The sequence below is a fragment of the Eucalyptus grandis genome, chromosome 5 (genome assembly GCF_016545825.1).
Source record: "Eucalyptus grandis isolate ANBG69807.140 chromosome 5, ASM1654582v1, whole genome shotgun sequence".
NCBI lineage: Eukaryota > Viridiplantae > Streptophyta > Magnoliopsida > Myrtales > Myrtaceae > Eucalyptus > Eucalyptus grandis.
This window is the reverse complement of record NC_052616.1, coordinates 15,426,857-15,443,221: the sequence shown is the minus strand read 5'-3', so window position 1 is coordinate 15,443,221 and position 16,365 is coordinate 15,426,857. Positions and strand designations below refer to the sequence as shown.

Genomic DNA, 16,365 nt, shown 5'->3' with positions numbered 1-16,365 from the left:
CCCATCTTCCCATGCGGCTTGTAGAAAAAAAAACTTTAACAAGTATTTATTGACGTGACTCGTAATAAATAAGTAAGTAAATAAAAGAAGAAGAAGGAAGATCTCTTTTTCGGTTTTGCTATTTCTCCAACTATATTAACAATTCAGAAAGGATACGTCACCATCATCTTCTTCTTCTTCTTCAACCAATGTCGAGCATCCCCACTCCTCCTCCTCCTCCTCCTACTTCATCTCCATCTCCTCCGACAACGAGCTCACTCCTTCGCGACCTCATCTGCAATTCAGAAAGGATACATCACCATCATCATCTTCTTCTTCTTCAAGCAATGTCGAGCATCCCCCTCCTCCTCCTCCTCCTCCTCCTCCTCCTACTTCATCTCCATCTCCTCCGACAACGAGCTCGCTCCTTAGCGACCTCCTCCGCAATTCAGAAAGGATACATCGCCATCTTATTCGTCAAGAAATGTTCGACCATCCCCCATCGTCGTCATCGTCGTCGTCCTCCTCCTCCTCCTCTTCCTCCTCCTCCTACTTCATCTCCATCTCCTCCGACAACGAGCTCGCTCCTTCGCGACCTCCTCCGCAATTCAGAAGGATGCATCGCCATCTTCTTCTTCATGCAATGTCGAGCATCCCCGTCGTCCTCCTCCTCCTCCTCCTCCCCCTCCTCGTCCTCCTCCTCCTCGTCGTCGTCGTCGTCGTCCTCCTCCTCCTCCTCCTCTTCCTACTTCATCTCCATCTCCTCCGACAACGAGCTCGCTCCCTCACGACCTCCTCTGCAACGTCCTCTCTCGCCTACCTGGGATATCCCTCCTCAGGCTGAGGCCTGTCTGCCGGGAATGGCGCAACATCATCGACGACCCAGGCTTTGCCGAGGTGCATGCCACGAGCGGCATCGGGGGCCCCCGGATCTTGCTGCTCCTGCAGTCGCCGCTGCCTAGGCTTGCCAGCTGGATGGATCCCCGGTTCGCAGCCCCGTTCATAATGAGTGATGAGCTCCTAGTGACCTCACTCCCCGAACCAGTCGCGAGCTCGTGGCTCTACGGAGAGGAAGTTTCGTGCCACGGGTTGCTTTGCTTTGACGAGCCCCGCCGTGGTGGCGGGACCCATCTCCTCAACCCTCTTACACGAGAAATCGCCTTAGTGGCAGGGTCAAGCGTCGCGCCGAGCGAGAATGGTAACCATCAACGGATCGCCTTCGGGTTGGACCGCCTGACTGGCCGGTACAAGATCCTGCGCGTGAGCTTGCTCTTCAATGGAGACCACGCGATCCGCGGGACAAGGGCAGAGGTCCTCGATCAGGGCTCGAGGTCGTGGAGGGACATAGCGAGCGTCCCTCCCAGGCTCTACCTCGGAGTCCCAGTGTACGCTGCCGGATCGTTCCACTTCAGTGTCGCCGGCATCGACGCAAACAACTGTGGCCTAAGGATCTTGTCCTTCGACCTCGCGAAGGAGGAGTTCGTGCCGACTCCATGCCCGGAGTTCCAGAACGCCCGCCTGATGGTCCTCCGGGGAGCGCTGGGGCTCGTCGACTGCTCACAGAACGAGAGCATAGACGTGTGGACGATGGAGGAGGAGGGCGGCGGGCGGTGGACAAAGGAGTACAGCATCCCGCTGAGGGTGCCGCGAGTGTTGAATACTAGTACCCGGTCCGTAGAGTTTCTGGGCTGCGGCGGCCAGAAGATAATGCTCAGGTTGAAGGGAAGCATCTTGAGCTACGATCCAGCGACTGGCAAGGTGAAGTATGCGCAGAGAGGTGGCGCATCGCTGGCCAGAGCGATGGGCAGCATCACTGTAAGCTTGCTGTCGCCGGCCAAATTGTGGAATACGGACAAGGTCGTCCTGCCTTTAACCGCGGTTATGAAAATGGGGAATGGCGGATTGAGTTTAGGCGAAAGAGAGACTTGAGCTATGATCCAGCGGCGACCGAGGAGCCGGAGTACATGCAGAGAGCGGCATGTTGCCGGCGGCCAGAGTAACTAGTCGGTACCACTGTGAGTTTGGTTTCGCCGGCCAAATTGTGGAATGCAGACAAGTCGGTCCTAGCCTCGATTCGGTTTTGGTGAGAAAAGCCGGGTCTTTTGTGATCCAAAATTTAGTTAGGGACAAATCTATCACCATTCGACATCTTTTAGTTTGTAATTAATTTGTCGGTTGTGTAAACAGTTTGGAGTTTTTTTACCGAAAAATTAATTTAGAATTTTATTTTTACGAATGCATTAATTTGAGGATTTTTATTGTATTAACCATAAAAGAAAATAAAAGTTGAGCTAGGATGGGAACTTGGAGTAAAAGTTAGTTCTTTTTTTAAGGGTCCATTTAGCAACTTGTCAAACAGTGAAAATTTCTATTATTTTGTTCCCAATTATAAATTTAGAACAAAACTCTGTTTAGTAAATTTTTTGTTTATGGAAATAGATTTGAGAGAATTCGGCCCCATGCATCTCCACTCCTCAGGTGACAAACACAATGCAAATAATCTGAGAATAAAGGGAAAAAAAGAAAGAGTCTGACCCAAAAAAAAAAAAAAATTTAAAAAGAGGATGAATCCGGGCACTTACTTGATTTTACTTTCATTTTTTAATATCGGAATTTGTTATCTTTTTCGCGGTCGTGCCTTAATTTTAAGGTTTTCATAATCTAATATTGTTACTATGATGCGCTTCATTTGACCTTCCATGCTTGACAGCTTTTCAAAGATCTTTATCCAAAATTCATTGATTTACAGGGAGAGTGTAGATCCGATAAGTTCGCACGCCGGCCGCACGTGCATGAAGGCCGATGTATTTGCGCAATTCGAAGCGTGTATTGCCACGAGAAGCTGAACCGTAACCCGACATGGAAGGAGTGCGGAGAGATCTTTAGGGGGCTGAAAGAATGTTCAACTTGATTACACAATTTAAAGTACCAGCAGACTCCATCACCCTTGAGATTTAGCACAGGCAGAACAAACTGTACAAACAGCAAAACATCATACAGCTAAATATGATCCTGGCGCCGTCTATTTACAATAATGATCGACAAGATCACAGGATTGAAACTACTTGTCATGACCATTGAAGAGACGAAACTAAATTCTCATTCTGGCTTTGGCTCACTTTTCACCAAAAAGCTTCTAGCCTCTTCCTCTGTGACGTCGCTGCTCGTGTAGAAAGAACGATTTATGAGCCTTTGCATATGAACCAAACGGACAGGAAGGAGGGAAAAAGGAATTGGTCTCAACAATATCAAGAGAAGCATGATGCAGGAAGATCTGATACCTGTCTGCAGCTTCGGTCTTGGAGATCAATGTGATCCCTTTGGTGGCAAGGAAATCGCAGAAACTCCGCAGATCGTTTTGCAGGCAGAATTTGCAGAGCTGGTGCAAGAAATCATTGAACTGCTTCGGTTCCTGCGCAAGACGTACCATGAATCGAGCAGCAATCATCAACCATTGATGCCATAACCAGCCAGACAGGCAACGACAGTTCAAATTCTTCAGACCCTACATGCTTAATAAAGGTGAAACGAACTTAAGATCATCTATGATGTATTATGGTGTGCCCAGATTGACACAAGGCACATTTAAGTTAGCACTGAAGATTTGCCCCGACATATATGGAAAAACCAGCTGACATGTCACTCGACAAAATGGTTACATTCTAAAACTATGAAGTGAAAGAGAAAGAGACGCAAAAATGCACTTCTTGGGGGTCCCATGAGCAATTTCAGAAACGGTGAAGTTCATAATTGTTGGATAGAAGTCTGGGACGAAGAAACACATGCATGAGATCTTTCTTATAATGTTGAGAAAAAGAAAGGTCAAGTTGTCTCTAGATGCAAAAAGGGAGCATAAATTATCAACAACATAGTTTTCCTTATTTTCCTCAGAATCAAAACAAAAGAACTCAAATGAAAAACAGTTGCATATTAAACAACTACAGAAGGGAGGGAGGGGGGAGAGAGATAGTACTTGCTCAAGGATGCAACCCTTGCGAAGGGCAACCAGTAAATCCAGTGCTTTAGCATAATTATCTCCTTCATAAGAGTCCTCAATCAGGTCATGTATCTTGTTTTTCATTTCCGTTATAGCTCTATTGACCCATTCGGGGTTGTCCCTGCGTGACATCATCGCTTCGAAATCTTGGACTGGTGTCGAATCTCCAATTTTCTCAACTTTGCCACCGTTTTCAATGAGTTCGACTTCGGTTTTGCTGGAAATGCGTCTGTAGTTGTCTTCATCGTCAGATCCAGACGGTTTCTCTCGCATTCGCCTTGTCGATTTCTTCAGCTACAAACCAGGGAAGATATCGCCAAAATACATAAAAAGGCGAAATTGGACATTTCTGTTTCAGAGGAGATTCAATAAAACTAACCTTAGGCCTTACCAAAAAAAAAAACTAACCTTAGGCTTTTCCTTCACTTCAAAATGTCTAAGAAGTGAATCGATGGCAGATTTTTTTTGGGCAAGAAGTTCTGGATCAGGTTCAGTTATTCTCTTGAGAGTTTTATCAAGTGGCGGGACAGCTGCATCTGGGTGCTTAGACTTCAACTCAAGATAATTGTAGAAACGCTGACAACATGTAAACAGGGAAAATAGCTTAAAAGAAAGAAGATATAACCGAGAAACCCAACAAATAATGTTCAAGCCCCTTGAATACAGGAAAAACCAACAACTTTCTACACATATCTACAACACTAGGTGCTTTTCTCACGATTTGACCCAGCATCAAACTGAAATCATTTTCTTTTATGAAGTTCAAGATAAGTTAGCAACAGCTAGTGGATTGAAAATGTAACACCCGTTGGGTTTAGTGAAAATAATTCACTCCTGCATTCACGATTCACTCATTGCAATATAACCAAATATAAACGCGAATCATAACCAATTAACCTCCATTTTACAAGACAAGGTCAGGCATTAAGACACTATTACGCTGTGCTGATGGAGATTAAATTTAGACCCAGTCTTTAAGAGATGCAAGTAAAACTTGTTCGGAAAGCCAAATCTGAAGAAAGAAATGACTGCCCATTCTTACTTTTGCTTGAGAAAATTAACCAATCCAACCACCTCCGAAGGCCATGTGGATTCTGAAGTACTCCATCAGGTTTAAAATAAGCTACTGAAAGGTTTATCACAAAAGTGGGAAAAGTTGAAGCTCCATACCCCTTGAATACAAATGTTATAGAAATCTACTAGTGACTGTTCACATTAACACATACTTCTAATTGACAGAAGTTTGTAGCCAAATCTAGAAACATATTAAGCTATTTGTAAGCATTTGGAATTGTTACGTAGGTTCATGGAAACCCACAAATTCCACACTGCGAAATTACTGTAAGTCAAACCAATGTTTGTAAATTGCAAGCAGGTTATCCATTCATTTGAAACCAAGATAAATGGTATGGAATTTAGCCTATCTGGAGCAGGTGAGTGACCTGTAGTTTAGCTATAAGGTTTTATGAAAAAACTAGACAAGTGATCACCTCACCTCCAAAACAGGATTCGGTGTAAAATCAGGCTGCAACATTTCCTTTCTATCAGAAGGTGTGAGATCCAGCATTTTCACAAAGTTATCTGCAGCCTCCTGTTGCTCTTCATCTGGCAGTAATGAGGCTGGAAGATTGCTGAAAGAGGGGAATTGAAATTCCCGAACATCCTCAGCAAAAGGAAGTATATTGAAATAAAATGAATCGGGCTGCACATAAAAGAGTATGCGCACATTAGATGAAGCCTCACACAAACCAAAAAGGGGGAGAAGATCAAAGAACTATAAATAAACAATGCTATATTGAAACATACCACGTGATCATTGTCAGAAACATTTGGTGTCAAAACCCCCACAACAACATTTCCTTGCCCTTGCCTCCACACACAGCGTAGAATGGCTACTTTATGCATTTCCTTCATTGCTCTAGCTAAAGCAGAAACTGCAACAATGGCATTCTGGTCACCAGGATCAGCGATGAAAATGTTTACATCCTTCATGTAATGGTGCCTAGTACGTTTACAGAGCAATCAATCAAAAAGGAAAAATATCAGACTTCTGACTCATCATAATTTAAAACCAAAATAAACATATAAGAGAGGCAGCTATATTGTACCTCATGATATTTGAAGAATCTGTAAATCCCAAAAGCTTCACACTCTTTTCAGGCTTGAATTTCACAGCATCCCATTCATCAGCAGATATTGGAACTACTTGAGGTCCATATCGATAACCTTTAATCCTTTGTTCTGGGGGACAACTTTATTAGCATCTTCAACACTTTTGTACTCATAATCTACCTTGACTTCATGAGAGGCAAATTTATCAGTTGAAGGTGCTTTATCTGAATATTTCTTCAAAGTTGGAAATTTCTCCTCCGATGTTTTCTTGTAAACCCATACCTGATTACATTTCAAGTTCGTAATTCCGTCATAAATTATCGTATTTCCTAAGGAGTAGCGGAAATTGTAATAGCTTAACAGAAACAAGTGAAGACGATGAATCATTACACTAGTGGTGTCAACAAGCTGTGACACAAATTTCCCCTTCAAGAACAAAAGGTAGCAATTACATGGAAGCAATCAGAACATTAAATCTATGTCGAATTGTCAAAGTTTAGCTGTCATCTTGGAAATAGGCTGAAGCAGGAACGTTGAGGAAAAATTATCCCCATGGTGCCTTCTCAAATGTCATATAATTGTGATCTTACAACTGTAAATAAGCAACCAGCAGTTGTGCAGCTTCCAAAAGTAGAAAACATACAAAAATTTTCACCTGTTATATAATAATACTTTTTCCATAAAGATCATAAAACTCACCTTTATCTTGAGTTTGGGGCTGATTTCAAGATCCCCTCTAAATATTGTAACAGGGGATATATTTCGAGTTTTAAGTGCACCTAGTAAAGAGGTCGAGCTCTCAACGAAGATGGTCTTTGCGCAGGATTTCTGTGGAAACAGATTCAATATCCGATCATTTTCCTCCATCACAGATACATTTTCACCACGGACTACACTTTCCCTCACAACTACGCATTCCAACTTCATGCCATGTGAAGTCATTTGCTCGGCAATGGCATTGACCTGGTCTTCTTTACTACCCTCGTATGGATCCTTGATTGGAGATAAACCATTAGTCATTAGACACAGTCGTTTCTTCCCCTTGTTTGTCGAACTATATTTCTTTATCAGCATATCCATCCCAACCACAATTGCATCAAGAACTAGAGAGCAGTCAAGGCAACAAGGATGCAGGGTAATCAACAACATCAAACACAGCAAATAAAGACATCATCCAAGTCCTAGTATATTTCTTCCTGCAAATGATACTAGGAGGTTCTTTCAATTGCTGTAAAAGACATATCACTGTTACAGGGTACATATACAGAGAAAAATGATGATCCATGCAGAGATAAGCTTCTTTTGATATTGTAGCAAGATAGTCCAGCCATAATTTGTTTTGAAAACTGTGTCTTCTAGAAACGAAGAGAGGATGACTAAGAAAGCTGTGAGAGGTAATAATCCAGAATATTGAGAATAGTAGATTCTCAAAGTAAACAGCAAAACTAAAATAGCGTTCTACAAGAACAAATACTCATAAAAGTTTGGATACAATCACCAGGTACAGTCCCTCGAGGAATTTGCCTCAAAGTTTCAACAAGATCTCCATCAACAACTTTAATATTTTGTAGAACGACGACATGTTCATAGCCACCCACTTCCATTGTCAACTCATTTGTAGTCTCTGAGCAAAATAAAGTTCGACGTTAGTAATTCTCAATCTTACAACTAGAGAAGCTACATTTTGAAAGTATTAAAAAATTCAGTTCATATATCTCTTCAAGCAAAATGATATGATTTTTTGCAGAGTGAAATATGCACTGAGCAGAAACCACGGGTGGAGTTAGCCACTTCAAGAACCGCACAATAAATGATATGATTCAGAACTACGTCATCTCTTTCTGTCTACAAACTAAAGAATGAATCAGACAGCACAGAAATAGGTATAATACCTTCAGTTCCAAACAGGACAACCCCAACTTCATCATACTTGCTGTAAACTAACTGCACAGTTATTGGAAGGAATATTAGCTCCTTCAAAGTGAAAAACAAATCACTCTGTTCTTTTATAATCCTAATATTGGAGAAAGTCGGGGACATACAGATTGACTGAACACAATACAGGAGGAGGGAGACCAATTTACTAGTATTTAGTAGTGAAAGAAGTCACAAAATTTCAGACTTTCTTTGGCTTCCATCCTCCTCTGCCGAGGTGCAAGAACATTCTCTGCCTTTACGGAAGGGATAGACAGACAAGCATACAGACAGAAGTTTACAAATCGATGTGCCTGTACCTTCTTCTGTACTATCATTGAGCAGATTTTTTCAACCTCAGGGAGAAGATGGTGCATCGATGGTCCTACATCAAGCAACAACACCAATGCTTCCTGACACCAAAGATTCAATATTATCATACGTTTGCAGGGACAACTAGAAATACCAAGGTAGAAGAAAACTAACTGACTAAATGAACATTGATATGCATATTAACAAGGGGATGACTTAGTGTATGATTGGCATAGCTGTAGCGGCGCTAAAGTCGCATCGTGTTATACCATAGCTGTGCTGTAAAATCTTGTAACATATGTTTTTGGCAACATATTTTTGAAGTTGAAGCTCCTCAAAGTTGGATGAGGCAGCTTAAAGAAAGATGCCATGAGCTATTACAACTGTGAGGGTGCTGTAGTTACTAGGAGTTCCTCAAACACCTTATGAAAGCTATAACACCCTTTTCGTAGCTATAACTGCTGGGGGAAAGTTGAACCAAACAGGTTCGTAGTTGTGAGGCTAAATTTTGAGTTACCAAAGGATGACATTACTTGAGATTACATAAATGGATCGCCGAGATAGTTTCCTTATGTGAACAAAAGACTTCCTTTTACACCATCAGAACTCTTATACACACCAAATATTCTGAAAACTACAACACAGAACATGATCATTATATTACTCAAGATGCAAATAAAAGTATTCAGTTGTGACCACATATTAAGAGTCCAACATTTGCCATTTCCTTTGGTAAAACCAAATTTCAACATAAGGTAAGTCCAAGTAAAACTTGAATGATTAATAATGAACCTGGAAAACTAAACAGGTTTCCCCCTACGTAGCATACAATTGATAAGAACTTTGACTTCCTGCCAAAATTTCAATCTCATTATAAACTTCATGTAGAACAAGTTAAGGTGATTCAACCAACTATGATTTCACCCAAGTCGAACACTATTCATTGCATGTACTTTTGCTCGAAATGCCTACTTTACTCCTCTTGTTAGAATAAATTGCATAACCCAACTGTCCAAATATCAGGATTTAAGGAATTGCAGGATTCATTTTCTAGGGAGAGCTTTTTCACTTTAAGAAAAAGTATACCAGCGAGTCTAGAAATGGCTGACTGCAGGGTGCATGCCACTTGTACAGAATGCCCTTTCATAAGTGGAATGTGATAAAGGCAATCGATTTATCGACAGATTGTACTCTATTAGACGAACAACCATTAAGTACTGAGCAAATTTAAGGTCCTTTCTGAAGAGGCAGCTTGTCCCATTAAACAGATTAAGAATATCTCACAGCAGGATAATGACATCAAGAAACAAAGGAAGCATCTCAGCTCGCCACAAAAGTATATCATGTGACACTCATGCCCTGGGCAATGAGAGACAGAGAAGCCGGCTAATAAGAAGGGAGAGTTTCAAAAACCCAAATGCAAAAGTTGGTTGGATGAGTAACTGAATATGACTGGGTAATTTTGGTAAGCAATTGGTGTGGCAAAAGTAAGTGCTTGGCGTCAACTCATGCACTGGAATATCGAAACCACATACTTATGCAACACCCAATTGCATGCCGATAAACTTGGCGGGGCTGAATTATGTCCTCTTTGTCAACCACATTCCAATCAAATTGTATTAGTCTTTCATGATCCAATGACCAAAAGACTAGTACAGGAAGCCCCGAAATGGGTAAATTCACCACTTGCAGATACAACTCATTCGGAGGTTTCGTGCGAGGGCGATTATATAAAGAAGTACTATCCCCACCCAGCATCAAAGAAGCTGTTCTCGATTCAATCAACAGCAATTTTATTCCTTTCGCCTTAAACGCTACAGATATCTGAAAAGCGTAGAAAACCCAGAACATAAAACCTCGGAAACAGAACGATAGCGACAAAAAGCCGTCGCCTTTCGTCAGCACACGATGTGGGCATCACCGAATTTGAACCTAAAACATAAAGAAAGCGAAGCAACCGAACCGAAACGAACACGGAAGCAACATTCGCACGGGAAGAAACGAAGGAAGCATGAACAAACACGGTCCAAGGTTGATGGGAGTTGAGAAAGTACCTTGTTCCGAGCCATCGGAAGACACGGAGAGAGAGAGAGAGAGAGAGGATGTAGCAGCTTGCGAGGGAAGCTCGAGTCTTTTGGGAGAAGAAGGGCCGGGAGACTTGTTCACTTTTTAGCGCTACTTTCTTTATTCAAAATAAAAAATAATTAAGCGCAAAAATAACACGTTCATGAATTTTTAGTTTGATAAATCTTAGGGGTAAATGGGGTCTTTTGAAACTAATTGTATCGAATCGTGGATGGGATAAGCGGATCAATTTCGTGTTGTCATAAACGGGCTATTTACGACACAAATTCATTTATATCATATTCAGATTTGTTAAATTTTCTTTATGCTCTGTGTCGTGCAAACCGCTTATATCGAGAGAACAGATCTTCTCAAATCATGGAATTTAAGTTCTCTGGACTGTTTGATAGAGATGAGTGGATCGAGTTTCAAAACCGGCTGGTTTAGGGCTGCTTGATTTCTTGCTGCGCACCATTGAACGGAAGACTAATGCCTAGCTGTTTTGTCTTCTTCTTTTTTCTTTTTTTCAGTCTCATAATATATGCGTTATATATATATATATATATATATATATATATATATATATATATTACATTATATATAACGATAAGACAATTCTAGCTTAGATTTAACAAAGAAATGGAAAATAAACTATTCAAAGCATATGGGTCTAAACATGTTAAGATGACCGTCCCGAATTCATTTTGTGAATCCACCTTCCACATCAAAACCTCATCAAATTGATCTTGGTTGGTTAAAATGCAATCTCTCGCGCAGAGAGCTTTTCTCTCTACCCAGGGTAGAGCTTTCCCCTTTTCCCTCAAATGGCCGATTGCACTGTTGGAACCCTAAAACCCCCATGATGCTGGCTTTGCTGCTCCTCCCCGATGGATATGCGGGCACTCCAGATCTGGTACACAAACCCTAATCCCAAACCTTCTTTCCTCCCATCAATGACACCATGAACCCACTCACGAACAACCACCACATTACTTTCTCCCCTGTCCACGGTACCGTAAACCCTAAGTCCCTCCCCAGTTGATCGCACAGTAATCCCAAGCCAACCTACTACACATTCACAGAGCCCCCTTCAATCTAACCCCAAATCTCCACCCATTTACCCCAAAACATACACGGAATCAGCAAATCCGAAAACAATAGGAAGCAAAGTGCAACGACCCAGTCTTCAACATATTCAATCCAGTGAAGGACAACGACCCAAACTCAACTCAGCGCAGGCAAAGAGAATAGGCGACATCCTGCAAATCGAAGCAATGGAAGGTGAGAACGAAAATGACCTAAGACTATCAGCATTATGTAAAAGCTTAGGACACCTCTAGGCAGAAAGTGATGTGGTCGAAGTTTCAACTGAAATCCCTCCAAATAAAATGCAAGAATGTAATCTTACTCTATTTGGGAAGTTGTTCTCCAAGCCAAATGTAAACTTCCAAGCTTTTACTACTGTAATGAAGAAGGCATGGAAAACTGAGTCTGTTGTTTGCCTGCAAAAAGAGCCAGGATTATTTTCCTTTGTGTTTCAATCTGAAGAAGAAAAAGAGAGAGTTAAGAAAACAGGACCATGGTCCTTTGCAAAGCAATCGTTAGTCTTTGAAACAATGTGACCGGAGGTTCAACTTTGTTATGACTATACTCGTTGTGCCTTCTGGATTCAAATGAGAGGGATCCCCCCAGGATGGTTTAGAGAGGACGTGGTGGCTGGATTGGCTAAAAGAGTGGGCCGAGTTGTCGAGATACAAATGGAGACTAGTGGAAGTGGCCCACAAAAGGCAGGAAAGGTGAGAGTAGAAATGGATTTGAATTCACCTTTAAAATCGGGAGCAATATTGGATATAGGGAAGAAGAAGCTATGGGTGGAGTTTAAGTACGAACGACTGCCACATTACTGTTACACATGTGGGAGAATTGGGCATTATGCCACTGATTGTGAGGAAATTCCCTATGAGCAGACCAAATGGGCAGAAAATAAGATAGGGAAGTACGGACCTTGGTTAAAGGCGGAAGTTCGTGATCACAGCCCCTATTGGAAAGCATTTTATGGCTAGCTTGAAATAAATTCAGATCTAGAAGAAATAATTCCTGAAACGCCTATAGCAGAAAATAGTATGGGAGAAGAGGTTAGAAAAGAAGAGGAGATGCGAGCTTCTATAGTACGCGGAAAGAAAAGGGCAGAATGTTATCCGGATAACAACAAAAACGAAGGCTCGGCAACAGACATCAGTAAGAAAGACAAAGGGAAGCAGATTATGTGCATTGATTTCCCTAAAGAGAACTTTCAGGGGGAGGTAAGAAACAGCAAGAAAGGCTTGAAGACTCAGAAAGCTAAAAAACAAAAAAAAAAGAAGCAGAGAACACCATTCTGCTTATGGATGAAACAGAGCTTCTGGATACCCCTGTTCAGATAGTCAAGGAGGGGAACGATTGGGCTTTGGTGGCTAGCCCTAATAAGCCACCAAAGACGTCATGAAAATCATAAGCTGGAACTGTCAGGGGCTAGGCAATCCCCTGACGTTCCAAGAGCTGAGAGCTCTAGTTGCTCTCAAAAGGCCTACCATGGTCTTCTTAATGGAGACCAAGAACAAGGAGTCGAAGGTTGAGGGCGTTATCAAAAGCCTAAAATTCCCAAATAAATTCCTCGAGAACCCGGAAGGAATTGCAGGAGGACTAGCACTTATGTGGAGTGCAGAGGTGGATGTAAGAGTAATTAACAGCACTAAAGCCTTCATCGACGTGGAATGCTAGGATCCGATATGCGGTAGCCACATGCGAATCACCTTCCTCTATGCACCTACCAATTATGGGGAGAGACTACTTTTATGGCAGAAATTAAGAGAGATACGGTCACAAAACCTACTTCCATGGATATGTATGGGGGATTTTAATGAAATATTATACGCTTGGGAGAAGATGGGAAAAAAGGAGGCTGACCACTATAGAATAGCAGCTTTTCGTGAGCTTTTGAACGACTGTTCCCTAATGGATGTTGATAGTAAAGGGTGTGCCTACACTTGGGCCAACAACAGAGCAGGAGCGGACTTGGTAAAAAAAAGATTAGATCGAGTAATATGTACCATGGAATGGCGGGTAACCTTCCCAAATGCTGAAGTACAGGCGTTACCAGCTGTTGGTTCTGACCATAGCCCTCTTCTTCTTGCACTCCACCCTGAAAGCAAGAAAGAAAAAAACAATTCAGGTTCGAAGCTTTTGGCTGGAAGAAACAGAATGCAGGGAGATAATCAAACGAACATGGACTGAAAACTCCTCAACAGAAACCAGCTTTTTAGACAAAGTTCAAGAAGTGTCAAAGGAACTTGCAAAATGGAGCCAAGATAAGTTTCCTAATGCTGCCCGTCGGAATAGCAAGGAGGAATCTCAGAAGGTTAAGGGCCAAATAGAAAAGCTATGGAGACAGGAAGAAAAATACTGGGGGCTAAGGGCGCGCATAAATTGGCTCAAGTGGGGAGATCAAAATACAAAGTACTTCCATGCTACAACGGTACAAAGAAGGCAGCGAAACAGAATTGTAATGCTGAAAATAAATGAAGAAACATGGTGCAGGGAGCCGAGCGTACTAAAGCAACATATCCAGGGCTTTTATCAAACACTATATGAAACTGTGGGTCCGAGGAACATCCAGCCAGTCCTAAATCAGTGCCCTAGCCCAGTAAATAAGATAATTAATGCTCACCTCCTGGAAAACGTGAGAATGGAAGAAGTCGAAGAAGCGGTTTTCCAACTAGGATCAACTAAAGCCCGGGTCCAGATGGTCTAAACGGGCAATTTTATCAGCACTTTTGGGAGGAAGTAAAGCATGAAGCTATCCGGCTAGTCCAAACTTTCTTTGAGACGGTATCATCGATCCCACCCTCAATCAAACACATATCTCCCTAATACCGAAGGTCAAAAATCAGAAAGCATAACCCAATTCAGACCTATAAGCCTATGTAATTTCAGCTACAAAATTATTGCAAAAGTGATGGCAAACAGATTGAAGAGATGGCTCCCGAAATTATCACATCCGAGCGAGTGCATTCGTGCAAGGTCGGCAAATCCAAGACAATATATTAATAGTGCAGGAAGTTATACACCAGCTCCAGATCAAGAAGAGAAAAAAGAAGTTCCAAGCCATTCTGAAACTTGATATGCAAAAAGCGTATGATAGGATAGAGTGGGACTTTTTGGAGGCATGCTTGCTGAAAATGGGCTTTAATACAAGATGGGTTGGGCTGATAATGCAATGCGTCACAACAACCAGTCTTAGTGTGAAAGTAAACGGGGAGCCAATGCAATTTTTCAGACCATCAAGGGGACTAAGGCAAGGTGACCCTCTCTCACCTTATCTTTTTATCCGGGTATCGAATGTATTATCGTGGTTGTGCATAAGGCTATAGCGGATGTAAGCCTTACGGGAATAACCTTGAATAGACAATCGCCCCTACCCTATCACACCTACTTTTGCCGATGACGCTATCTTCTTCCTTGATGGGACTATTTCAGAATGCCAAAACTTAGCAAAGCTGTCCTAAACCGGTATTGTTTTGCCACGGGTCAAGCAATCAACCTCAACAAATCGGGGTTTGTTTTAGCGGGAAGAAGCTGTCCTCCAACTCTAAAAAGAAATCTAGCGCAAGAACTTCGAGAGTGCCGATCATCGACAAAACAGGAAAGTATCTCGGAGTCCCGACGGACCGGGGAAAATCAAAAAAAGAAATGTTCACTTGGATCCTAGCTCGGGTACACATGAAGTTGGAAGGCTGGAAAGAGAAGATTATGTCAAGCGGGGAAAAACGCGATAAAAGTGTTGTGCAAGCCCTGCCTCAATATGCAATGTCGATCTTTAAAATACCCATCTCAATATGCAAGGCAATCAACGAAGAATTGCATCTTTTTGGTGGAAACAAACGACAAAAGGAGTGGTTTGCCTTTGGAAGAAATGGGAAGTTTTGAAATTGAGGAAAGATGAAGGAGGGCTCGAATTCAGAGACTTGACAAATTTTAACAAGGCAATGTTGGGCAAACAAGCCTGGAGGTTATCTCAATCCCCCTCAGCCTTATGGAGCAGAATACTAAAAGGAGTCTACTTCCCCAACGGAGATATATGGAAGGCGAGGGGAGAGGGCGGCGTCCCTCATGGGGTTGGCAAAGCATTCTTGTGGGGAGAGAAGCTATTGAAAAGGAGGTGGAATGGAAGGTAGGAAACGGCAAGCAAATCAGAATTCGAGAGGATAAATGGCTAGCATATGGAGTTATAGGTGGGCCGGCAAACGAAAATGACCCTATAATGGTGCGGAACTTATGTTGAAAGAAAGCGAGCATGGAAAGAAAAGAAGTTCAAAACCTATTTGAAGATCGAGTGGCAAATGAAATCCTATCCATCCCTCTAAGCCCAAATCAGCAGGAAGACAATTTAGTATGGAAAGGGAACAGGTTTGGATTGTACACAGTAAAGAGCGGATACAATAAAGTGTGTGCGCAAACGTCAAAAACAGAACAAAGCAGAGCATCAAGTTCATTCCAGCCCCCTCGAACACTATGGACACAGCTATGGAAGTTATCTATCCCCGAAGATGCGCATATTTGCATGGAGCATATGTCAAAATGCAATACCAACTAGAGAAAACCTCTACAAGAGACGGTGTTACCTCACCCAATGCTTCGCTCGCAACGCACATCCGGAAACCACCGAGCACCTGTTCCTCCTCTGTAAGTGGACAAAGAAAATATGGACAGACCCAAGGATTAATCTCATGTGTAAACCCACACACATATCCAAGTTTGATAAATGGTTGAAGGAAAGCTTCGAAGGCAACTATCACTCACCCGAAAAGGAATTAGTGACGATGGTTCTCTGGTTCATATGGAAAGCCCGCAATAGCACCATCTTCAGAGCAAAACCGCCAGATCCGAACACAATCGTTGATCTCGCACAAGCAAACCTCCAAAATTTCAGAAGATGGCACAACACAAAC

At 42.3% G+C, this 16,365-nt stretch overlaps 2 protein-coding genes and 1 long non-coding RNA gene across 3 annotated transcripts; 1 reads left to right on the top strand and 2 right to left on the bottom strand.

The window, feature by feature from the left end:
- The first annotated feature begins 954 nt into the window (after nt 1-954).
- On the top strand, nt 955-1,908 carry LOC120293671 (putative F-box protein At4g38870). Its single transcript, XM_039313376.1, has one exon. It carries the CDS (start codon nt 955-957, stop codon nt 1,906-1,908), a length of 954 nt encoding a protein of 317 aa, XP_039169310.1.
- A 958-nt stretch (nt 1,909-2,866) lies between these two features.
- On the bottom strand, nt 2,867-10,498 carry LOC104444347 (ATP-dependent DNA helicase 2 subunit KU80). Its single transcript, XM_010058001.3, is given in 13 exon segments — nt 2,867-3,139; nt 3,261-3,391; nt 3,953-4,270; nt 4,385-4,552; nt 5,472-5,678; nt 5,783-5,978; nt 6,085-6,223; nt 6,226-6,370; nt 6,788-7,191; nt 7,581-7,712; nt 7,981-8,032; nt 8,323-8,415; nt 10,369-10,498. Coding segments are annotated over 13 exon segments (2,061 nt in total). The 5' UTR covers nt 10,384-10,498; the 3' UTR covers nt 2,867-3,078.
- A 651-nt stretch (nt 10,499-11,149) lies between these two features.
- On the bottom strand, nt 11,150-12,484 carry LOC104423057. Its single transcript, XR_005551010.1, has 3 exons — nt 12,383-12,484; nt 11,787-11,880; nt 11,150-11,637 (listed from the first exon to the last, which is right to left on the bottom strand). It is a non-coding gene; the product is annotated as an uncharacterized LOC104423057 (long non-coding RNA).
- Nucleotides 12,485-16,365: the final 3,881 nt, after the last annotated feature.

Bases quoted from the DNA above. Each gene is read 5' to 3' on its own strand.
- LOC120293671 (XM_039313376.1), top strand. From the start codon at position 955: ATGGATCCCCGGTTCGCAGCCCCGTTCATAATGAGTGATGAGCTCCTA.